Genomic DNA, 24,740 nt, shown 5'->3' on the forward strand with positions numbered 1-24,740 from the left:
GGAAAATCATGAACGAATCTCTCGAGAAATCCCAGAGGAATCCCTATAGGATTATCTGGTGAGATGCTTAGAGTTAGTCATGCAGTGATTTTCCTGGTAGTAACTCTGGTAGAATTCCTGGATAAATTTTTGAAGAATCCATTGATGAATTTGTGAGTTGTAGAACAAAATATCTGGTAAAATCTCTGGAGCAAGTCGTGGAAGAATCCCGGAAAAAATCTTCAGAATAATTTCTGGACGAATCTCGAGATGGCTACTAGGAGATATCTTTGTACGTATCCGTGGAAAAATTCTCGGAGGAAACTCTGGAAAAATCACTGGAGAAATATCTTGAGTAATGCTTGAAAAGATTATCCTAGTGTAACTCCTGGAACAATTCCTGGTAAATGTCTTGAAGATATCTTTGCAAGAATCTTTGTAGAGATTTTCCTAGAGGAATCCTTGGAGAAGTCTCCGAAAGATTTTCTAGAGAAACCTCTGGAGAAATACAAGGATAAATCGCTTGAAAAATCCCTGGAGAAATCTCCGTAAAACATCCGGAATACTACTGAAACAAATCCTGAAAGCCTTGGTGAAATTCATGGAAAAATTCCAGTAAAGATTTCACTGGAGAAACCTACAACGGAATTACTGGAGACATTTCTGCAGGAACCCCTTGCGAAATCTCTGAATAAAGGAATCCCTGTAGAAATATCCCTACAAAAATTCCTGGAATAATCCTTGGAGAATTTCCCGGAGGAATTGCTGAAGGTAATCCTGGAGCCCTATCAGAAACGGTCTGATGGCGAAATCTCTGGCAAATGAGCATTAGGTTGGTGTCTTTGGCAATGTTTGTCAGCAAATCAAGGGCTAGCTGGCGATAAAATAAATCTGATTGATAATTCATACGCTACTTGGCGCTAGTGACAATTTTTATTCAATCATCTTTTTCTCAGGATCCTTAACAGCTAGAAGGTAAGTGTCTTCGGCAAAGCTGTTCAGCAGATCAAGGGCTAGGCGGTGCTACTAACAAATTTTCATCAATATTTTGTATCTCAAGATACTTATCAGCTGATCAAGGGCTATCTGGACATGAAAAGAATTATTGAGAATTCAACCGCTAGGTAACACTACAGTCGACTCTCCACATCTCGATGTTCTACATCTCGATATCTCTCCCTATGTCGATGATTCCATAAGTCCCTTCAGTCTTCATACATTTTCTCTCTCCATATCTCGATATCCTCCTTATCTTGATATCTCTATATCTCGATGTGTTTCTGTTGATTGTTTGTTCCCAGCTTTCTCTCCATATGTCGATATGACCAATATCGAAGGTTACTAGACCAAAGTTTTAGGATTCAAAACAAATTAGGAGCGTAAACTGGCATCTGTTTGTTTATTACTTTCTTGACAACGGAGTGTTTTTCAATCTAGTATTCATCAAAAATTTGTTCTTTGTCTCGATCTCTCTCTATCTCGATGGTCCCTTCGTTATCGAGATGTGGAGAGGCGACTGTAGAAATAAATTTTCTTCAGCATCTCGATATAGGGGAAGATCCCTAACACCAGACACTATTTCAGACTATCTTTCACAAATTTCTACCTGATTTCTTCTAGAAAGTTAGCCCGGAATCCGTATTTTTGTTGACATCTAAATTTAGAAATCAAACATAGCTTTTATTTAAAATTACGTTTAAGAAAAAAAAACCGTGCAGCTCTATTGTCTTGCTTTGAGTCAGAGAAACTAACCCAGTCCATTGTTACTTTATCATTAGATCATGAAAAAAGTGACTTTAGTGATTTTTACCGAAAAAAGTGACTCTAGTGACTGTATGTTGCAAATAGTGAATTTTTAGTGACCTGGGCAAAAATAGTGACCATGTCATTAAAAAGTGACTCTTTTTGACTGTAGGTAATTCCTTTATCAGTATCATTTCAAACATTACATTCTCCTATGTTAGATAACACTTGCATCCTTATTTGGTAAAATTAAATTAAGCTTATATAACATATTACATTTCACTTGCCGTAGCAGTTCAGAATTTTTACAGGTGAGTTGAAATTACCTGCTTATAAGAGAGACGGTAAATGGCTGGGCATGGCGTACCATTGGTACCTCGCGTACCTGCAGGAATAAAATAGACCCCTTTGTGCGGTCCTTAGCCTCTTGCCCAGCAACTCCTATCCCTACCTCCTCGTGGTACTGGCCGGGGTACGAGTAACCTTGGGGAAGATCGGGTAACCAACCCCCGGTGGGAACTTTGGTCGTATGCTGACAGGGAAGGGGGGGTTTGCTTTTGCAAACCTGGAGCGTCTGTACTCCACGTTAGGAGCGGCTCACAACAGCGTCTGTTCCCCATGTCAGGGGCGGCTGATCATCGTCCGAGTGCCAGAGAAGGACTCTAAGCTAAACTGCGCACTATGGCCCTCCGAACATTTAGGGGGAATGGTCCTCCGGAAATCTAGGGGGTTGGTGTCAGGCCCTGCGAGCCAGCCGTAAAAACACATCAGCACAGGAACGTCAACGAGAGAATACGGACCGGAACAATCGGCAAAGACCACAGCGACGAAAATGGACTAGCGATTGGAAACTCGGTACGTGGAACTGCAAATCTCTCAACTTCATTGGAAGTACTCGCATACTCTCCGATGTACTGAAGACCCGCGGTTTCGACATCGTAGCGCTGCAGGAGGTGTGCTGGACAGGAGCATTGGTGCGAACGTTTAGAGGTAATCATACCATCTACCAGAGCTGCGGCAACACACGCGAGCTGGGAACAGCTTTTATAGTGATGGGTGATATGCAAAGGCGCGTGATCGGGTGGTGGCCGATCAATGAACGAATGTGCAAGTTAAGAATCAAAGGCCGATTCTTTAACTTCAGCATAATCAACGTGCATAGCCCACACTCCGGAAGCACTGATGATGACAAGGACGCATTTTACGCGCAGCTCGAACGCGAGTACGACCGCTGCCCAAGCCACGACGTCAAGATCATCATAGGAGATTTGAATGCTCAGGTTGGCCAGGAGGAGGAGTTCAGACCGACGATTGGAAAGTTCAGCGCCCACCGGCTGACGAACGAGAACGGCCTACGACTGATAGATTTTGCCGCCTCCAAGAACATGGCCATTCGTAGCACCTATTTCCAGCACAGCCTCCCGTATCGGTACACCTGGAGATCACCCCAGCAGACAGAATCGCAAATCGACCACGTTTTGATCGATGGACGGCACTTCTCCGACATAACCGACGTCAGAACCTATCGTGGCGCCAACATTGACTCCGACCACTACCTGGTGATGGTGAAACTGCGCCCAAAACTATCCGTCATCAACAATGTACGGTACCGACGCCCGCCCCGGTACAATCTCGAGCGGCTGAAACAACCGGATGTCGCCAATGCGTACGCGCAGCATCTTGAGGCAGCGTTGCCGGATGAGGGCGAGCTCGATAGGGCCCCTCTTGAGGACTGCTGGAGGACAGTCAAAGCAGCCATTAACGACGCTGCCGAAAGCGTTGTCGGATATGTGGAACGGAGCTCAAGAAACGATTGGTTCGACGAGGAGTGCCAAGAGGTTTTAGAGGAGAAGAATGCAGCGCGGGCTGCAATGCTGCAGCATGGTACGCGGCAAAACGTGGAACGATACAGACTGAAGCGGAAACAGCAAACCCGCCTATTCCGGGACAAAAAGCGCCGCCTGGAAGAGGTGGAATGCCAAGAGATGGAGTTGCTGTACCGTTCTCAAGAAACGCAGAAGTTCTATCAGAAGCTCAACACATCCCGCAAAGGCTTCGTGCCGCGAGCTGAGATGTGCCGGGATAAGGATGGGAGCATCTTGACGGACGGACGCGAGGTGATCGAAAGGTGGAAGCAGCACTACGATGAACACCTGAATGGCGCAGAGAACACAGGCACAGAAGGTCAGGACAGCGAAGGCGATGGCTACGTCAGCACAGCGGATAGCGGAAATCAACCAGCTCCCACGATGGGGGAAGTTAAGGATGCCATTCAACAGCTCAAGAACAACAAAGCCGCTGGCAAGGATGGTATCGGAGCCGAACTCATCAAGATGGGCCCGGACAGGTTGGCCGCTTGTCTGCATCGGCTGATAGTCAGAATCTGGGAAACGGAACAGCTACCGGAGGAGTGGAAGCAAGGCGTTATATGCCCTATCTACAAAAAGGGCGACAAACTGGAGTGTGAAAATTATCGTGCAATCACCATCCTAAACGCCGCCTATAAAGTGCTATCCCAGATTCTCTTCCGTCGTCTATCACCTATAGCAAACGAGTTCGTGGGAAGTTATCAAGCAGGTTTCATCGACGGCCGCTCGACAACGGACCAGATCTTTTCCGTGCGGCAAATCCTCCAGAAATGCCGTGAGTACCAGGTCCCTACGCACCATTTGTTCATCGATTTCAAGGCGGCATACGATAGTATCGACCGCATAGAGCTATGGAAAATCATGGACGAGAACAGCTTTCCCGGGAAGCTCACAAGATTGATCAGAGCAACGATGGACGGTGTGCAAAACTGCGTGAAGATCTCGGGCGAACACTCCAGTTCGTTCGAGTCTCGGCGGGGACTACGACAGGGCGATGGACTTTCGTGCCTGTTGTTCAATATTGCGCTTGAAGGTGTCATGCGGAGAGCCGGACTTAACAGTCGAGGCACGATTTTCACGAGATCCGGACAATTTGTTTGCTTCGCGGACGACATGGATATTATTGGGAGAAAATTTGAAACGGTGGCAGATTTGTTCACCCGCCTGAAACGCGAAGCAACAAGAGTCGGGCTAATGGTGAATGCGTCGAAAACAAAGTACATGCTGGTTGGCGGAACTGAGCGCGACAGGACCCGCCTAGGACGCAGTGTTACGATAGACGGGGATACCTTCGAGGTGGTGGACGAGTTCGTCTACCTCGGATCCTTGTTGACGCCTGACAACAATGTTAGTCGGGAAATACGAAGGCGCATCATCAGCGGAAGTCGTGCCTACTATGGGCTCCACAAGAAACTGCGGTCAAGAAAGATTCACCCCCGCACCAAATGCACGATGTACAAAACGCTCATAAGACCGGTAGTCCTCTATGGGCATGAGGCGTGGACTATGCTCGAGGAGGACTTGCAAGCTCTTGGGGTTTTCGAACGCCGAGTGCTAAGGACGATCTTCGGCGGCGTGCAGGAGAACGGCGTGTGGCGCCGAAGGATGAACCACGAGCTCGCTCAACTCTACGGCGAACCCAATATCGTGAAGGTAGCTAAAGCTGGAAGGATACGCTGGGCAGGGCATGTTGCAAGAATGCCGGACAACAACCCTGTAAAGATGGTGTTCGCCACGAATCCGGTCGGAACAAGAAGGCGTGGGGCGCAGCGAGCTAGGTGGATTGATCAGGTACACCAGGACCTGGAGAGCGTGGGTCACAGTCGAGGATGGAGAGAAGCGGCCATGAACCGAGGGAATTGGCGAAATATTGTTGGCGAGGCTTTATCAAGATAATTGATGTAAAGCCAAATAAGTAAGTAAGTAAGAGAGACAAAAAAACGCTTTAAATTTACTTAACCTAAATATATAACGCCTTAATCGTCGCAATAAAAGATCGCAACGATTTTTGTCTAAAATTATTAATAATTTTATTTGACATTTGTTCCAATGCTGCAACATTGGATATTCTAAGCAACTCATTAGTACTTTTATATAATACCAGAGAGGGAGCTTCAGAATCTTTTTCAAAATTTTATTTTGAATCCTCTGCAGAGCTTTCTTCCTGGTATTACAACTTCTAGTCCATATTTGTGCAGCATACAGAATATTGGCTCAACGTGATTTTTTAAAGTTAAATTTTTATAAAGCTGGATACTTATCTTCATCTGACCAATTTTTTAGAACTCCTCTCATTTTGACAACATGTCTAGTTGAAGGTTTCAAATAAAGAGCTTTTGATTAAGTTGAGTTTTGGAGGCATTAAAAAAAATCTTCCATTTTTGCATGTATGAAGATAAAATATCCAAATTTTTGTGCATTAGAAAATGTAGGCTTCGTCCTTAGGCGGAGAGGCCTGTGTCATCCGCAAACATAGAATTTTGACATCCCTGATGAAACTCGAATAATTCAGATGTGAAAATATTGTATATAAAATTGGTCCCAAAATACTGCCTTGAGGAACACCAGCTCTTACAGAAAGTTTTTCAGACTTGGAATTCTGATAATTAACCTGATGTGTACGATTTGACAGATAACTTTGGATTATTCTAACAATGTATGTTGGAAAATTCAAGTTTTTTTCAATTTTACAATCAAGCCTTCATGCCAAACTCTGTCGAAATACTAGCTTTCAGATTTGTTGAAACGAGTCAATTTGTTAAACATTAGAGTTGGTGAGTGGACGAATGTCTATGGCAGAATCCGAACTGTGACTGAAGGTACTGATTCTACGTAACCGCTCAATTGGCTATAATACTGATTCGTCGTTCGTTTCAATTCGTTGCTGCTTTCTTTTATGTCATGCTCTATCCTCTTATCAGCGCTTGTCAGCTTTAATTAATTGATTCTTATTAGTAGCGACTGCGACGCATAGAAAGCAACACACCACTAAGATGCAGCTAAAGCTAATTTGGTAAGAATTGTCGTTCTATGTTTGACCACCAAACACATTGACCCATTTCCGCCACAAGGTTTCAGCTACTGTTTGCAAACGCATTTGCCGTCCACTACCAGTGCCTTCCGTATCCAATGGCTTCAGTGTGCATTGTTGAGTACATATCGTACCGTCCTGGCGATGTGATCACGTTTCCCACAGGCTACCAGCAGTATCAAGTTAAAGAATCACGCTCCAAGAGAGAGACGGTATCACGAGTGACCGCTTTCGATGAAGTGCTCTATAAAGCAATGCATCAACCATCGATTATTGAGATGGCCAGCGTTCATATGGAAAAACTGGTATTGCCACCAACGTTGCTGCTAGGAGATTTTGCCTACAACGACATACACTCCGTAAATGTATCACACGCACAGACCTACCAAGTCTCCTCTCTCGATTTCCGAGATAGCAAGTTGACCAATATCGACTTTGTGGCCAGTCTTGTGAACCTGGAAATGCTACACTTGGAGAGAAACAAAATCCGCACTATTCCCGGTTCTATTCTGCGTCTGCTTACGAAGCTCAAGCATCTGTACCTCCAGGGCAACTCTTTCGAAACGATCCCATGGACCGATTTGCCTTGTGGACTGATCCATTTGGATAGCTTTTGGAGTTCGGTCAAATCGGTTGACTTCAGCAACGTCAGTCTTCCTTCGTTGGAATATTTGAACATTCGGGACAACCAGTTAACGGCGATCAACGTAACTGCCCTGCTACTGGCTGCCCCAAAACTCAAGGAAGTCTATTTGTACAATAGGCAAATCGATGAGTTCCGAATGGATGCGATAAAAGCCGAGTTAACATCGAACAACATTAGCTATGTGGAGAATTATGTGTACCCAGAGTGCTTTCACGATGATAACCACGAATATGTGAATGGAAAGTGTGTCAAGCTAAAAGACTTCCGGTTAGCACCGGTAAGTCATTGCTGCTCTCTTTCTTGGTCATCGGAGTGGCCTCGATATGTGTGTACTTCGGGCTGGTGGTCTTTAGGCACATGAATCAATGATCATAATTTCGTAATTAATATGAATTTTGCGAATGAAAAATGTTTAAATAAAAATCTATAAATTTTACTAGAACGGAAATTGAAAACGCAACTGAAACATAAAATTTGGACGAGTTCGTCTACCTCGGATCCTTGTTGACGCCTGACAACAATGTTAGTCGGGAAATACGAAGGCGCATCATCAGCGGAAGTCGTGCCTACTATGGGCTCCACAAGAAACTGCGGTCAAGAAAGATTCACCCCCGCACCAAATGCACGATGTACAAAACGCTCATAAGACCGGTAGTCCTCTATGGGCATGAGGCGTGGACTATGCTCGAGGAGGACTTGCAAGCTCTTGGGGTTTTCGAACGCCGAGTGCTAAGGACGATCTTCGGCGGCGTGCAGGAGAACGGCGTGTGGCGCCGAAGGATGAACCACGAGCTCGCTCAACTCTACGGCGAACCCAATATCGTGAAGGTAGCTAAAGCTGGAAGGATACGCTGGGCAGGGCATGTTGCAAGAATGCCGGACAACAACCCTGTAAAGATGGTGTTCGCCACGAATCCGGTCGGAACAAGAAGGCGTGGGGCGCAGCGAGCTAGGTGGATTGATCAGGTACACCAGGACCTGGAGAGCGTGGGTCACAGTCGAGGATGGAGAGAAGCGGCCATGAACCGAGGGAATTGGCGAAATATTGTTGGCGAGGCTTTATCAAGATAATTGATGTAAAGCCAAATAAGTAAGTAAGTAAGAGAGACAAAAAAACGCTTTAAATTTACTTAACCTAAATATATAACGCCTTAATCGTCGCAATAAAAGATCGCAACGATTTTTGTCTAAAATTATTAATAATTTTATTTGACATTTGTTCCAATGCTGCAACATTGGATATTCTAAGCAACTCATTAGTACTTTTATATAATACCAGAGAGGGAGCTTCAGAATCTTTTTCAAAATTTTATTTTGAATCCTCTGCAGAGCTTTCTTCCTGGTATTACAACTTCTAGTCCATATTTGTGCAGCATACAGAATATTGGCTCAACGTGATTTTTTAAAGTTAAATTTTTATAAAGCTGGATACTTATCTTCATCTGACCAATTTTTTAGAACTCCTCTCATTTTGACAACATGTCTAGTTGAAGGTTTCAAATAAAGAGCTTTTGATTAAGTTGAGTTTTGGAGGCATTAAAAAAAATCTTCCATTTTTGCATGTATGAAGATAAAATATCCAAATTTTTGTGCATTAGAAAATGTAGGCTTCGTCCTTAGGCGGAGAGGCCTGTGTCATCCGCAAACATAGAATTTTGACATCCCTGATGAAACTCGAATAATTCAGATGTGAAAATATTGTATATAAAATTGGTCCCAAAATACTGCCTTGAGGAACACCAGCTCTTACAGAAAGTTTTTCAGACTTGGAATTCTGATAATTAACCTGATGTGTACGATTTGACAGATAACTTTGGATTATTCTAACAATGTATGTTGGAAAATTCAAGTTTTTTTCAATTTTACAATCAAGCCTTCATGCCAAACTCTGTCGAAATACTAGCTTTCAGATTTGTTGAAACGAGTCAATTTGTTAAACATTAGAGTTGGTGAGTGGACGAATGTCTATGGCAGAATCCGAACTGTGACTGAAGGTACTGATTCTACGTAACCGCTCAATTGGCTATAATACTGATTCGTCGTTCGTTTCAATTCGTTGCTGCTTTCTTTTATGTCATGCTCTATCCTCTTATCAGCGCTTGTCAGCTTTAATTAATTGATTCTTATTAGTAGCGACTGCGACGCATAGAAAGCAACACACCACTAAGATGCAGCTAAAGCTAATTTGGTAAGAATTGTCGTTCTATGTTTGACCACCAAACACATTGACCCATTTCCGCCACAAGGTTTCAGCTACTGTTTGCAAACGCATTTGCCGTCCACTACCAGTGCCTTCCGTATCCAATGGCTTCAGTGTGCATTGTTGAGTACATATCGTACCGTCCTGGCGATGTGATCACGTTTCCCACAGGCTACCAGCAGTATCAAGTTAAAGAATCACGCTCCAAGAGAGAGACGGTATCACGAGTGACCGCTTTCGATGAAGTGCTCTATAAAGCAATGCATCAACCATCGATTATTGAGATGGCCAGCGTTCATATGGAAAAACTGGTATTGCCACCAACGTTGCTGCTAGGAGATTTTGCCTACAACGACATACACTCCGTAAATGTATCACACGCACAGACCTACCAAGTCTCCTCTCTCGATTTCCGAGATAGCAAGTTGACCAATATCGACTTTGTGGCCAGTCTTGTGAACCTGGAAATGCTACACTTGGAGAGAAACAAAATCCGCACTATTCCCGGTTCTATTCTGCGTCTGCTTACGAAGCTCAAGCATCTGTACCTCCAGGGCAACTCTTTCGAAACGATCCCATGGACCGATTTGCCTTGTGGACTGATCCATTTGGATAGCTTTTGGAGTTCGGTCAAATCGGTTGACTTCAGCAACGTCAGTCTTCCTTCGTTGGAATATTTGAACATTCGGGACAACCAGTTAACGGCGATCAACGTAACTGCCCTGCTACTGGCTGCCCCAAAACTCAAGGAAGTCTATTTGTACAATAGGCAAATCGATGAGTTCCGAATGGATGCGATAAAAGCCGAGTTAACATCGAACAACATTAGCTATGTGGAGAATTATGTGTACCCAGAGTGCTTTCACGATGATAACCACGAATATGTGAATGGAAAGTGTGTCAAGCTAAAAGATCTTCCGGTTAGCACCGGTAAGTCATTGCTGCTCTCTTTCTTGGTCATCGGAGTGGCCTCGATATGTGTGTACTTCGGGCTGGTGGTCTTTAGGCACATGAATCAATGATCATAATTTCGTAATTAATATGAATTTTGCGAATGAAAAATGTTTAAATAAAAATCTATAAATTTTACTAGAACGGAAATTGAAAACGCAACTGAAACATAAAATTTGCTCTTTAATCTATGAAATCAGTTGTTCCAAAGTTCGTCCCTCGTCTGTAGAGCCTTTTAACCCGTATAGGCCTGAGTGAAAGCAAAAATACTAAAGCTCTCTCCGCGCAGCGAATACTAACTGATTCAAATTATTTCGTGTCAGTATGAGTAGAATTATTTTGGTTTGAAGAACGTCCTGACGGGAGTGCTAATATAGCATTAATATTAAAAACAACTTAAGCCTTCATAGAGTTACTTATTTAGTCCCCACGCTACATTTAAAGCACAATAGAAAAACAATTGCTTTATTTTTAGAAGACCTTTCAAAGCACAATGACGATCATCAAAATTGGCTACACCGCTGTAATAAAATCGATTTTATTTTCCACATATTATCAGATCTTATACTTCCATAGTATTGTTGAATAACAGTTGAACGATGCAAAGAAAACTGATAACGATTTTATCAATAATTAAAAAAGATATAGCAAAGTGTCCACTTTATAAAATGAACAGTCCTCAGGTACTCGGGAATATTTCTGCCTTTACTAACCATTGAGCTAGCTCGAGTTTGTGGAGACGGAGAATGCTATTGAGCTCAGGATGCTAAAATAATGCGTCCCTGAGTTCTACACAAGATTCTATGAAAATTGTGTTTCAAATTCAATCAGAATCTGCAGGTCATTTAAGAATCCCATTCAATATGCCTTGTTGTCTCATGACAATCGCTTCTGCTTGGTAAGCAGAAGACCATGCACGCAGCAAGCTACTCTATCGAAATCCATATATTGTGCCTTCTGAAAGGTGGAACGATTATTGCAACGTGAACGTTTTATGCATCGTTTAAAGATCGTTCTGCTTCGAGGCGGTCGATAGGCGCGTAGTGTACGCATGAGCCTGTCGATCGCAAGGTTCTTGGATCGTCTCCAGTTGCCATGAAAACTTTGCTTTTTAATTTTGGTTTCTTAAGCCAAAATAATGAAGTTCAACGCGAAACCTGTTGTAAATAATAAGTGGTTTTCATAGTGTAAACGGATGAAAAATAGCTGGTGCTATCGGTGATGAGTGAACTGAATTCTCTGAGTGTGAACTAATACTACATCACTGTGCAAAATAATACTATTTATACAGCAAAATATATACCCTTCTAGTCAGTCTAAATTAAACCACGAAAGTAGACAGATCTACGTTATCTACTCCGAAAGGTCTCGGTTCTCTCGGTAGTCCGCTTTGAGGTCGATGTCCGTTCGTTCCGCATATTTGTTACAAGCTGTAGACAGGATGAAAGCCTTGTGTGGTACGGGCCAGTGCGAACAATAGATACGGTGCGCATTGTCGGATGGTGAAATTTGCAAATTGTGAACGTGTGGTTTTTGCGGAGATTTGTTAAGCACACGGTTCAGGTGTTAGCGAAGGAAGTTCGCGGTTGATAATTCACGATACGGTAGTCGTGGATGAGTACGGACGACGAAGATAGGTCGGACGTTGAGACGGCTGGTTATAGAGACGGTGAATTTAGAACGCCGGTGTGTTTCGTAACCGATCGAAAAGCTAAGCAAAAGTCGCGCGTGTTTGTTGCTGATGGATGCAAAATTGAAAGCAGATTTAGAAGCCAAAGAAGAAGAGATCCAGAAGGTCAAAATGCAATTGTTGCAAATCGGAGCTGGAACGAGTGGTGGGACGAGTTTCAGTGTAGATCGCCGGCCAGATTTTTGGGAGCTCTGCCTTGTTTGTCTGCCGAAGAATGGATCGAGGAGATCGATACTACGGCGGCTCATTATAAGTGGAAAGAAGACACAAAGCTCCATTGTGCTCGGTTGAATTTGGAGGGCTCGGCGAAGTTGTGGTGGGCTGAGGTTCAAAGCGTTGCGACTACATGGGCAACCTCCTCGCAGAAATTGGTTAATGCCTACCCGTCGGCGCGTGATCCGATTTTCTACCACAATCAGATGTCCCAACGAAAGAAGCAAAAAGAGGAAACGTTGGATGAGTATGTCTATACCCAAGTGGCTATGGGAAAGCGTGCTGGTTTTCAAGAATCAGTGATAGTGAAATACGTAATCAATGGGTTGAGGGACTTCACGGCGAACTGTAAAGTGACCTTGGCCGGGAAAATAGCTACCGTCGAAGCGTTGATGGAAATGGATGGAGGGTTTCATGGACGCTCCTTCGGAGAGAGATGTAGTGAAAATTGGGGAGAAAAGGAAAGAGAAGCGTGCCTTGTGCTATAGGTGTAATAAGCCTGGCTACAAAGCGATAGTGTGTAAAGCGACAGCAGATCGGAGTTGTTTCAGCTGTGGAGATAGTGGCCATCAGGCGTAGAGTTGCCCTAAATCGCCTCGGGCCGGACCATCGTCGCGAGTGCAGATGGTCCACGAAGAGAACAATTTCATCAAAATGGTTGGAATAGGAGGCATGAGGTTGAACGCCCTAATTGACTCCGGATGCAAGGTGTCGACTATACAGTGGCGGTTCGCGGGAAATGCAGGCAGATTGGAAGACACAAACACCACTTTAGTGGGTTTCGGTGGAAGAAAAGTGAAAGTGGATAAAATGGTGAAGACCACGGTGAAGCTAGATGAAATAGAAGTTTCGGTAAAATTGAACGTTGTTCCAAACTGGACTCAGAGCACGGCATTGATCTTGGGTCGAGATGTGTTAAATCACGATGGCGTAGTGATGGTGAACAAAAGTGGTGAAGTGAGGTTTCAGCGTGACGGTAGTGTGCGTACCGTGGAGGCACAACCTGAAAGCCAAATGGTTGTTGAACTCCAAAAGCGACAATATGAGACGATGTTCACGATCGATGACCGTTCCGAGTTCGAAGAAATCAGGGAAAGTGATTTGAATGCTGATGGCACAAAGGAAGAAATTTTAAAACTAGTGAATGAGTTTCGATCGTGCTTTGCCAAGAACATGAAGGAATTGGGAATCGCGAAAGACACTGAGATGAAGATAGAACTGAGTGATAAAGATCCCGTATATGTGAAACCACATCGCATGGAATTCGCCCGAGAGGCAGCGTTGCGGGAGATTGTGGAGGAATTCGTGGATGCCAATATTGTGGTCGAGTCTGTATCGCCGTATAGCAGTAGAGTGGTTATGGTACCGAAAAAAGATGGATCGTATCGTATGGCAGTTGATTACCGCTTGCTGAATAAGAAGACAGTTAAGGACCGTTACCCAATGCCTGATATAGAGTGGTGCTTGAATAAGTTGAGTGGGGCCGAGTTGTTTATTACCGTGGATCTTTATTCCGGGTATTACCAGATTCCCGTCGCGGAAGAAAGTCAAGCATGTACAGCTTTTTCGACAAGGGATGGTCATTACCATTTCCTCCGTATGCCGTTTGGGCTGGTGAATGGCTGTTCGGTATTTCAGCGGGCAATGAACAATTTGACGGCAAAATTGCGGAAAGAAGGTATAGTCGTCTATATTGATGACCTAGTGATTGGGGGAAAATGTGTGGTGGAATTATTGGAAAAATTTAGACGTTTGCTGGAAGTGTTGGAAGAAAGTGGTTTTACAATCAACCTGAAGAAGTCGCATTTCTTTAAATCAACCATCGAGTTTTTGGGGTTCGAAATCTCGAAAAAGGATGTGCGTCCCGGATCAGCCAAAACAAAAGCAGTGAAAAACTTTCCGGTGCCGCAAACAGTGCAGCAAGTACAGCAGTTTTTGGGTTTAGCCGGGTTTTTCCGGAAATTCGTACCGCGATTCAGTCTGGTGGCATCGCCCTTGTTCGCGTTACTGAAGAAAGAAGCACGATTTGGCTGGGAACGAGAACAAGAAGAAGCATTTGTGGCGCTGAAGAAGGTGTTGAGTTCACGACCACTGCTAGTGCTGTTTGATCCAAAGCGGGAGGTCGAATTACACACCGACGCTTCAAAGGATGGTTTATCAGGAATCCTATTGATGCAAATGGATGAGGGCCTTCAACCAATAAGTTATTTCAGTAAGAAGACTACCGAAGCAGAATCCAATTATCACAGCTACGAGTTAGAAGTTTTGGCGGTTGTGACGAGTGTAGAAAGATTTCGAAACTATCTCATTGGGAAATTCTTCCCGATTCGTACGGATTGTACGGCGGTGCGCGACACTTACGAGAAGCGCGAGATGAATGCTCGTATTGCTAGGTGGTTTTTAAAGCTTCAGGAGTACGACTTCAAAATGGTGCACCGACCAGGGAGTTCGATGCGACACGTAGACGCCCTCAGTCGGAATCCAGTGGAATCAGGAAGTGAAACCTTACCAGTGTTGGCAGAGATGTTACAGAGGCAAGATCCCAAATTGCTGTTGATAATAGACACTTTGCGACGCGAGCCTACTACGGGCGAAGACAGACAGGTTAAACTAAACTACGAATTAGTGCAGAATCGGTTGATGAGGATCGTTGATGGTCTAAAATTGTGGGTGGTGCCGAGCAGAGTGCGGTGGAGATTGGTCAACACCTACCACGATGAAATGGGACATTTTGGTGAAGAAAAAGTTCTCGAGTTGTTACGTGACAAGTTTTGGTTTCCGAAAATGAGGAAGTATGTTCGGTCATATATTGAAGCCTGACCTCAGTGTGCATACTACAAGTGCAAAGGGAATAAGCCAGAGGGGTTTCTGCACCCAGTGCCGAAAGAACCAGTACCCTTCAGCACAGTTCATTTGGACCACATGGGGCCGTTCGTTCGCTCTGCTCGCGGAAATTGTTATGTGCTCCTGTTAACCTGCGGGTTTTAGAAATTTGTGATAGTCCGCGCAGTGCGATCGACGCAGACTGGCCCGGTACTAAGTTTTTTGATTGAGATTACCGGAGTGTTTGGGACCCCTAACCGTATAGTGACCGACAGAGGTACGGCGTTCACGTCGAAACAGTTCGTAGAATATTGTCGTGTTAATCAAATTCAGCATATCAAGACTGCAGTGGGGAGCCCCAGAGCAAATGGACAGGTGGAGCGATCGAACAAAACTGTACTCAATGCTCTGCGGTGCACCGTGGGTGAGAACAAAACGCGCTGGGATGAACGAGTAGCAGCAGTTCAGTGGTCAATCAATTCGGTGGTGAATTCGACCACACAGTTGGCCCCGAATGCGTTAGCGTTTTCATTCAAGCCGAGAGACGTAAATCAAAACGCGATTGTGATGGCGTTGCACGATGAAGCGGATAACGTGGTGGGGGACTCGAATGAACTTAGGCAGCGAGCGATGTCAAGAATTACAGCCAGACAGCAGGTGCAGAAAAACTACTTCGATGAATAGCGCCGAAAACCTACAGAATACCAGGTAGGTGACATGGTTAAAGTTGAACGAGATCTGACTGCTATGGGACACAGCCGAAAGTTGGAGTCTAGATTCAAGGGGCCGTTCGTGGTGATGAAAATACTGGATAACGATCGATATGAGCTTCAAGAAATACCAGGAACGAAAGGCTCGAGGAGGATGGGCTACTACAGTGTATTCGGGGGACAGAATCAAACGCTGGTGTCAACTGGCAGATATAGATGGTTGTGAAACATCCAACGGAGAAGAAGAGATGTGAATTGTTTGACTAGACGTTTAACTTGAAATTAGTAACATTTTCATTTTCATTTTGCAGCGTTTGGTGGGGCAATGAGAGCGCAAGTCAGTCCAAAGCCGGGGGAAGGGATAGGTAATGGCCGTAATAGTCTATGCGGACCACTTGAACACCATCGGAAAGGATAAGAAGGGTTGGGGTAGGGTATAGGGAATTGGAGAAGACTTAACACAGTAATGCGATTAATGCTGCAAAATGTAAATGTGCTGAAAGCAATTTAATTTGAGTTTTGAAGTTTGATTTGACTTATTAAAATTCCAGATAGATCGGCCATTGTACAAGTAAGAAAGAGTATGCTGATCGCTTTCTAGAAATTTTATAAACAACAAAATAATAACAATATGAGAATATGAGAGTGATGCTAAGGGCTGCTGATGGCACGATGCGGCGCTTTAGGAGATTTTGATACTGATTGAACATTACTATAAAGAGCGCAATTCAATCGATGGTGATAACTTTACAAACTGTATCTGTTTTGCACTGATTGACGATGCTGATTTATATAAAAATATTTGATATTATTAGTTCATTTGTTTGTGTGATCTATCAGTTAATAATGGAAAAAATTTACATACCCTTGATGATGATACTTCCCTGACCAGAAATATTCTATTTTGAGCATCCTTTTCGAAGCTATTCTATCCAGGTATCCATGTACTGCTTTCAATCCTGAAATTATTCTTATTGTGCATGCTCATGCATTATATTAGTGATGCTCATAATCATGCAACAGATAAGAAGAAGAGAAAAAGAGAATATAGGAACAGTGATTAGTAATGAGTTAATTATGTAGTTTTGTTAGAATTATAAACAATTAAACAGTAGTAATGAATAGCTTACAAAAATTTTGCAGCATAGCTGAGCCTTTCGGATCGTAAGACCGATGTATGAAAATAATTTGTTTCGAAATTTTCCGCGTGGTCTTCTAGTGCCCCTATTAGATAAGAATCAGTCATAGACATACATACCGAATGCTCGCCATGACCCTATGACCAACATTTGTATATGTATAGCCTTAGCTGATGTGGCTTTTCTAATAGGTAGTTCTTTCACTCATTGATTGTCTTCAAAGCCTTGTCAAGTATAGAAAATTGATTTTATTTTATTTATTACTACATTGAAGCTACATTGTACTTATTAAATATTAGGTATTATTTTGTTTTTATCACTATTGATATGATCAAGGCCAGAATTCCCAGTGAGTGAAGAATTTTATAGTACTAGAACACCATAGAAGATCGCTAAACATTACCTAATCATGGAACGGCTTTTTGCTCTATTATTTTAAGTAGATGCTATTGATCTCCCTTTGCTCCTATCCGCAACCCGGTGCACGCGCCCTGTTGGTTTTCGAAAACCTCGTAGAAGATTACAAACCGTCAATGGCATTCCCAATTACTACCCCACATTGCACATTCAAGGGTCTGATTGTGCTCCTCTCTGTAATCTTCTCGCCAGTTTGAAATTATATTTTCCCGAAGTGAAAGTAATTTTGATGAGTGATAGCGTAGTGCAGCCCAACTGCATAGTACAGTAGTTTAACCAGAATCTTTAGGTCAGAAGATAAAATTTAAATGTTGTAATAAAGAGGCCATTGCCATTGCTTTGAAATTCACCCTACATCTAATCAAAACTACTAACAACAGCGATCAATTATCAAAATTCATCGCTCCCTGGAAAATATAATTCCAAGCCCAGGGTTTAACTTGAAATTAGTAACATTTTGTAGCAAAACTACTAAGAAAAGTGCGAAGTATTCAAAAAATGAATTAGAAACCTAATTTCAAATCAGGTTAGATAGGGTGTCCGAATGTAAACGGATGAAAAATAGCTGGTGCTATCGGTGATGAGTGAACTGAATTCTCTGAGTGTGAACTAATACTACATCACTGTGCAAAATAATACTATTTATACAGCAAAATATATACCCTTCTAGTCAGTCTAAATTAAACCACGAAAGTAGTCAGATCTACGTTATCTACTCCGAAAGGTCTCGGTTCTCTCGGTAGTCCGCTTTGAGGTCGATGTCCGTTCGTTCCGCATATCTGTTACAATAGGGATTGCCCTTCACGCAGGAAAGTCGTTGAGGCTCGTGCCAGGCAGATGAAAGATAATATCCGTTACGATAACGGTCGTTTCCGGAGTTTCCCTGGTAGAGTATCGAACAATACTAATTTTTTAGTCAACGATCGCTTGATTTGGAATCATACCCATCAGGAAGATCATAATCATGCTCATTCACAAACTAATTATAATCCGTTGGGTAGCCGTTCGAATCTTTTAATTTCGAATGTATTTACCCACGGTAAATCCTTTGCCGTAATCGTAGCAGTTTATTTGAACTCCTCCCCTATTCGCTCGTTCTCTGAATGGTTAAGAGGACGAATTGTTTAATTTGCTTACAGCTTAAACGTGCATATAGCAGTTATTACTAAAACATATTTAAAACCTGGATTCAAACTAAATAAGATCCTAACTTTTTGGTGTATCATAATGATCGACTTGATGGGGCATGTGGGGGAGTTCATAGTTCATAGGCGTATAATACATCAACTGTTTTCGTCATTTGAAACTAAAGTTTTTGAAACTTTAGGTGTTTCTGTTGAAACACGGCTTGGTAAATATACTTTCATAGCTGCCTATTTGACTTTTCTATGCTCTGGACTTAACTTGCTAATTTGCTCCAAACTGACTTGCGAAAATTGACTCGCAATAAGTCATTTTTTTTTTGTTATTCGTGACTTTAATGCCAAACATCGGTCATGGAGTAATTCTCAAAGTAATTTCAAAGGCAGAATTTTATTTGATGAGTGCTCTTCAGGATATTTCATAAAATTTAATAAAATTTTGAAAATGATTCTGAAGCTTCCTCCCTGGTATAGTACATAGTATAGGCAAATGAAATGTAATATGTTGTTCACAAAATGTTAATAAAATATTAATTTTTGTTTTACCAAATTAGGATGATAGTGTTGTCTAATAACACAGAACACCTAGATATTGGAAATTAATGTAATGTTTGGAATAATACTAATAAAGAAATAAAAAAAGAAGAAAACGGCGTGTTTCCATATAGGAAGAGACATAATTTCAGGCATGCCGAGAACAGCTTAGCCAATAGGACAATGCCAATTTTTCAGCATAACATTTCTTATCTGATCTTGATCTGAGCTTTCTTGTTGTTTTTAGGTTGCGAATTTGCCTTTCTAAGTCCTTTGGGGCCCAGATAGCCGTAGCGGTAAACGCGCAGTTATTCAGCAAGACCAAGCTGAGGGTCGTGGGTTCGAATCCCACCGGTCGAGGATCTTTTCGGGTTGGAAATTTTCTCGACTTCCCAGGGCATAGAGTATCTTCGTACCTGCCACACGATATACACATGCAAAAATGGTCAATTGGCATAGAAAGCTCTCAGTTAATAACTGTGGAAGTGCTCATAAGAACACTAAGCTGAGAAGCAGGCTTTGTCCCAGTTGGGACGCAACGCCAGAAAGAAGAAGAAGTCCTTTGGACGAACAAGCCAAGAATTATCGGGAGCAGGATCAGCTTGGTCTATGAATTCCAGAATGCGATTGACGTCTAGTAGATCACTTTCCATAAAGTTCGAATGAAATTTGGTGACCAGCATTTTTCCAATGTCACATTCAACTTTTACAAAAAAAAAAAACCTACCGAGTAGTAAAAACTGTAACAGAAACGTAATTGTTGTCCCATGACGCATCCTTATTCGTTTCAACCGGAAGTATTAATGATGTCGAGAACCTTACGATTTTCCACAATCACTTGCCCCACGATGTCTTAATAGAATAATGGATCAATAATTAGGCACTTTTGGACTTTATTACAGTGATGTCGAACTTCCTTGGCTGTGAATCATTCTTATGGCATCAATGAAAAAGAATTTGTTCAGTGACTATGCTACTATTAGAGAAACTAGAAAAGTAGATTGGATTACCTTGTACCTTTTAATTCCTAAATGTTTATGAATATCTGTCATCGATATGCGTATTTCGACTACCACTTGCAGTCTTCTTCAATGTCAGTTACTCGTATCCACACATCAGTGGATACGAGTAACTGACACTGACGAAGACTGCAAGTGGTAGACGAAATACGCATATCAGTCAAAGATAAGAATTTAGGGCGGAATTAAAAGATAAAAGGTACTCCAATCTACTTTTTTAGTTTCTCTATTGAAATTTTGCTCAGAGGATTAGAATTAATGTATTAAAGAGTACTATTAAAGATTCAACGTTCTGTTTTAATATCTCAACGTAGAAATAGTAATACATTGGTACGGATTCGTCGAAAACCAACCCATTCCATAAATTACAACCGCAGTTTAAAAGCCGAAATAAAAAAAAGCCTACTCACCGACATGTAGCTCCTGGTGCCCACGAACGAGTTCGCCATCGAATCGATCAGCTGCCCGGACACTCCGAAATCACAGATCTTAATCTCTCCGCTACTATTCACCAGGATATTGCTCGGTTTCACGTCCCGATGCATGATGGCATGCTTATCCCGCAAATAGCTCAGTCCCTTCAGTACGGCGCAGGTAATTTTAGCGAGAATCGGTTCCGGAATGCGCCCGGCCCGTTTCAGGATCAAATCCAACGACCCCCCGTCCATGTACTCCATGCAAATGCTGATCTCCCCATCGCTGTAGAATGCCCCGTAGAATCCGACAATGTGCGGGAAGTTGCAATCATGCAGCACCTTCAACTCCCGGATAATCTGCTTCTTGATGGCCGGCTTGACCTCCAAGTGGATCAGCTTTCGAGCCATTATCAACTCGGTCGGAATGTGTCGTACCTTCATAACTACCCCGCCGTTTCCGGAACCCAATTCGCCCAGCTTCTCCAAATCTTCATCGCTCAGTTCCCCGATCTTCTCCTTCTGACTCAGGAAGACCTTTATCCGCTTCCGGGCATTCTCGTCGATTTCCAGCTCTTCCAGCGTTTCCGTCAGGGCATCGATACTATTCTTCGGCTTCCCCAGCAGGTTGTGCTTCCCGATGACATATTCCGTCCCGGATGGGGTCTTGAAGGAGGGCGTTGGAGTCGTTTGCTGACTGGCCGTAACATCCACCGAACCCGGCGGCAACGTTAGGTTTAATTTGTTCTTAGTCATTTTACTCATCGTAATCGAAGCTACTGAAACCCATTTAAGCCTATTAGTAGTGGGTTAAACTTGGGAAAAATTGACCTTGGGTACTTACGTTTTGTTTAGGCTAGAAGAGGAATGGCCAGAACGGATCAATACAATCTCACACTACGCGCAGTACTGACCGACAACCGCAAGATTCGCAACGTTCTTGAAACCCAACTTGATTGGACTAGTTTCAATACAAATTAGCCTTTCTCCCGATACTTTAATCCCTTTTTTTCGCTTGCTGATGAAGCCGACTGACCGACCAGAACAAACACTGCGACCAGAACTCGAAATTCCAATTAGAATTTTCGCGATTTTTGATTGATTGTTTTGACAGTTCTCTGCGGCAGACATCAAAATATCGAAGTGTTGCCATCGGAGTCTGTTTGTGCTTTGAATTTGCAATCAAATGTAACAGTTGTAACGATGGGGTGGAACATAACGTGATTGCATTGAACAGTGATTCAATGAAAATAATTGGACAAAATTGTTTTTTATCCAGTATTTTAAATTCGTTAATGGCTGCCGCAATCAGGCTCGCTCTCTGGTAGAGATAGGACGATTACTCGATTACTTTTTCAAATCGATGTAAGTAACTTTCATACTGTGGTATCAGAACTGAACTCATAAAGATGGGCGCGGACATGGGGCAAGACAATTGATCTGGTATTAAAATATTATATTATACGGAAAGCAAAATACACCCAAAATTTAAGTTTAAGCCAAGGTATGTGACAAAAGCTAATAAAATGTTTTTTGGACCTAAACAAAAGAAAAACATTAAAAAATTGAGTAAACATGTGTTTTTAGCCTAAACTTAAGCGTTTGGCATTGGCCTTTAGGACCCTATTTCTACATCAAAAAGTGGTGAATATCCAAGTTTTCAAAAAAATATAATAAAATAAGGAGTTCATATAAATTAGTTCTAAAAGCGTCAATATTCATTAAAAGTAATCGACTTTCGAAGAAAAATATAAAAATAGGGGGTAAGATCTGACGGAAATGGTTTATTGCTTCGCGGAAATAACGCGCAGTGAGCAATCCCCGCATAGAAGAAATGAATCACAGCAAGCACTGCAGTCGGCTTGAGTACAGAAGGTTCGTTTCAAAGCAATGACAGTAAGCAAAAGTTGCAATACGATTTTCAGCTACTTTTCCTTTGTTTAAGTCTGTTTAAGCTATCATTTTCTTCACAAAGTATGAGATAAACATTGGAGATCGGCTGATGAGCTAAATCAGCCATCCATGGAATCAAAAGCCATCAGAATCAAAGATATGCGATCTGATCCTGAATCCTTATAAGAAACCGGAGTCTCTGAATGGAATATTTTGCACACCGTTTTTTTTTTTTTTTTTTCTAGCGAACATATTGTTCGTACGATTCGTAGAGGCAAAAAATTATCGTTTGTTTTAACTCTTATGTTTATTGTAAAGCTTTTGACAATATCATCTCTTCAAACTCCTTACAAAGCTTTTGATTTCATATACAGTGAAACCTCCATGAGTCGATGTTCCATGACTCGATATCGACTAATGGAACCATACTAAAAGCAAAATTTCATGGTTACTATGATGGTCCCCTCAAACAGCTTTCCACAGTATTTCTGTTCCATTACTCGATATTTCCATGAGTCAATGGTCCCTTCAGATATCGACTCATGGAGGTTTTACTGTATTTTTGAACGCACAGTTCGTTTTGAGAATATGTAACAATTCCTACCAGTTTGCAAATCTGCATGCATGTATTTCCTTGTTGTTCATTCATCAAAATATTCATACAAGAAGCTGTATGCATTTAGGTCCCATTCACAAATTTCATAACGCTAGAGGGGGTGGGTGTACTAACGATGTTACGGCCCATACAAAAACTGTAAAATATTCATACAAAAAGCGTTACAAGGGGGTGGGTGGGTGTCAAAAATGGTCAATTTCAGCGTTATGAAATAAATGAATGAGCCCTTAGTAAAGCAGGTAAAATCTGCACAAACAGAAGGTGCAACAAAATTCACGGGTGGCTTGGATGAATTTGATGGAAATTTTTCCGATAGAATGCTCTGAATTTTCCAGGAAGCTAATTTTTTCTTGCAACGCGTAGTATTTTAAGCGGAATCAATCCAGCTTTTTACGAACGCCAATGGCTGTCGCAAATAGCTTCACTTTCTGGTAGGGATCAGACGATATGACCACAGACAAACAGACGTCACACTCTCACCGATGTCCATCGACCACCTTTTTAACGGCCGATTCAAATATATGGTAGGTGGCCAATCCACCACCCGCAGCGCTCGCATCGTTTTTGTTCGCGTTTGACATTTACACACTACCGCCATCTGTTGGTCCATCGGCCAAACACACCGATTTTAGCATTGGGCGTAGATGTCATCGTGACTATGATTTTGATCGGGATTTGTTCTAAGTGTTACGTCTGTTTGTCTGTGATTTGACGTTTGGGTTGGGTTCGTTAAATAGTGGTTATCACGCTCAATGATATGGGTGCTCTAGTGTAGATGTAGTTGTGAAACTCAGAGGAAAATAGTATGCACTTCGTGTCAAAAAACACCAAGAATCTGGGTAAAAAATCAAATTGGGTATTATTTCCATACGCATTTTGATGAGTCTCGAAAGCGTGTGCAAGTTTCGTCGAGGAAAACGAAAAAAAACTGTGTATGATGAGCGTACGCGAGTGTTCGTGTGTTCAAATGTCACTAAGCTCTATAGCAACGACCCAAGCCAAACGTCAAATCGCCCGACCCCTGCTAGAAAGCGAGTTTGCTTGCGGCAGCCATTAGCGGTTTTTAAAAGCTGGATACAGCTGGAACAAATGTTTAACAAGCAAGTGTTTTTTTTATAAAACAAGTGAAACAAACAGACTAGCAACCCTGCTGAAAGCACATGGCTTTGCTAAAATGTAAAAAAAGTTTTCATTGGCACGATACCGATTCACTGCCTTTCCTTGCCCGCCAAAGGCGAAAATAAAGATTTTGATCCCGCCCGCACTTCTGAAGTGTGGTGTCCAGTACGGTGGATTTTCATAATTTCTTCTGAAAATGATAAGTATTTTTATTTCAGTATAAACTAATGATAAAAGGTTTCTAATGCTCATAAAATTATTCATTTTGAGAAAAACCAATTAAATTTCCAGATTTTCATCACTTAAAGGTAAGCTTTAGTTTATACACAGACAAACTGTCGTCACACTCTCATCGCTGTCCATCGACCAACTTTTTAACGATCGATTCGAATATCTGGTAGGTGGTCAATCGACCACCCGCAGCACTCGCGTCGTTTTTGTTTGTGTTTGACGTTTACACACTACCGCCACCTGATTTTGATCGCGATTTGTTCTAAGTGTTACGTCTGTTTCTCTCTGATTTATAATTGAGTTATTTCAATCAATCTGATAGTGTTTCTTTATTCAGCTTTCTACGAGCGCTAATGGACGCCA

The 24,740-nt window shown here is 42.4% G+C and overlaps 3 protein-coding genes across 4 annotated transcripts in view; 2 read left to right on the forward strand and 1 right to left on the reverse strand.

Moving 5' to 3' along the window:
• Positions 1-21,617, reverse strand: part of LOC5576696 (dual specificity mitogen-activated protein kinase kinase dSOR1) — a 33,167-nt gene extending 11,550 nt beyond the window's left edge. Inside the window, exons 1-2 of one of the 2 annotated variants that reach the window (XM_021848761.1) lie at positions 21,363-21,617; positions 20,516-21,294 (exon numbers count right to left, since the gene is read on the reverse strand). In XM_021848761.1, the coding sequence (XP_021704453.1) occupies positions 20,516-21,283 (768 nt within the window). In that variant the 5' untranslated portion in view covers positions 21,284-21,294; positions 21,363-21,617. Of the gene's footprint in view, positions 1-20,515; positions 21,298-21,362 lie in introns of both variants that reach the window. The other variant, XM_001662787.2, reaches the window with a different exon arrangement.
• Positions 6,344-7,793, forward strand: LOC110677693 (leucine-rich repeat-containing protein 23-like). Its single transcript, XM_021848763.1, has 2 exons — positions 6,344-6,603; positions 6,662-7,793. The coding sequence occupies exons 1-2, from the start codon at positions 6,584-6,586 to the stop codon at positions 7,626-7,628; spliced, it is 987 nt and encodes a 328-aa protein (XP_021704455.1). The 5' UTR covers positions 6,344-6,583; the 3' UTR covers positions 7,629-7,793.
• LOC5576698 lies at positions 9,199-10,703 on the forward strand. The gene is made up of 2 exons (XM_001662786.2): positions 9,199-9,455; positions 9,514-10,703. The coding sequence occupies exons 1-2, from the start codon at positions 9,436-9,438 to the stop codon at positions 10,487-10,489; spliced, it is 996 nt and encodes a 331-aa protein (XP_001662836.1). The 5' UTR covers positions 9,199-9,435; the 3' UTR covers positions 10,490-10,703.
• Positions 21,618-24,740: the final 3,123 nt, after the last annotated feature.

The sequence above is a fragment of the Aedes aegypti genome, chromosome 3 (genome assembly GCF_002204515.2).
Source record: "Aedes aegypti strain LVP_AGWG chromosome 3, AaegL5.0 Primary Assembly, whole genome shotgun sequence".
Classification (NCBI taxonomy): Eukaryota; Metazoa; Arthropoda; class Insecta; order Diptera; family Culicidae; genus Aedes; species Aedes aegypti.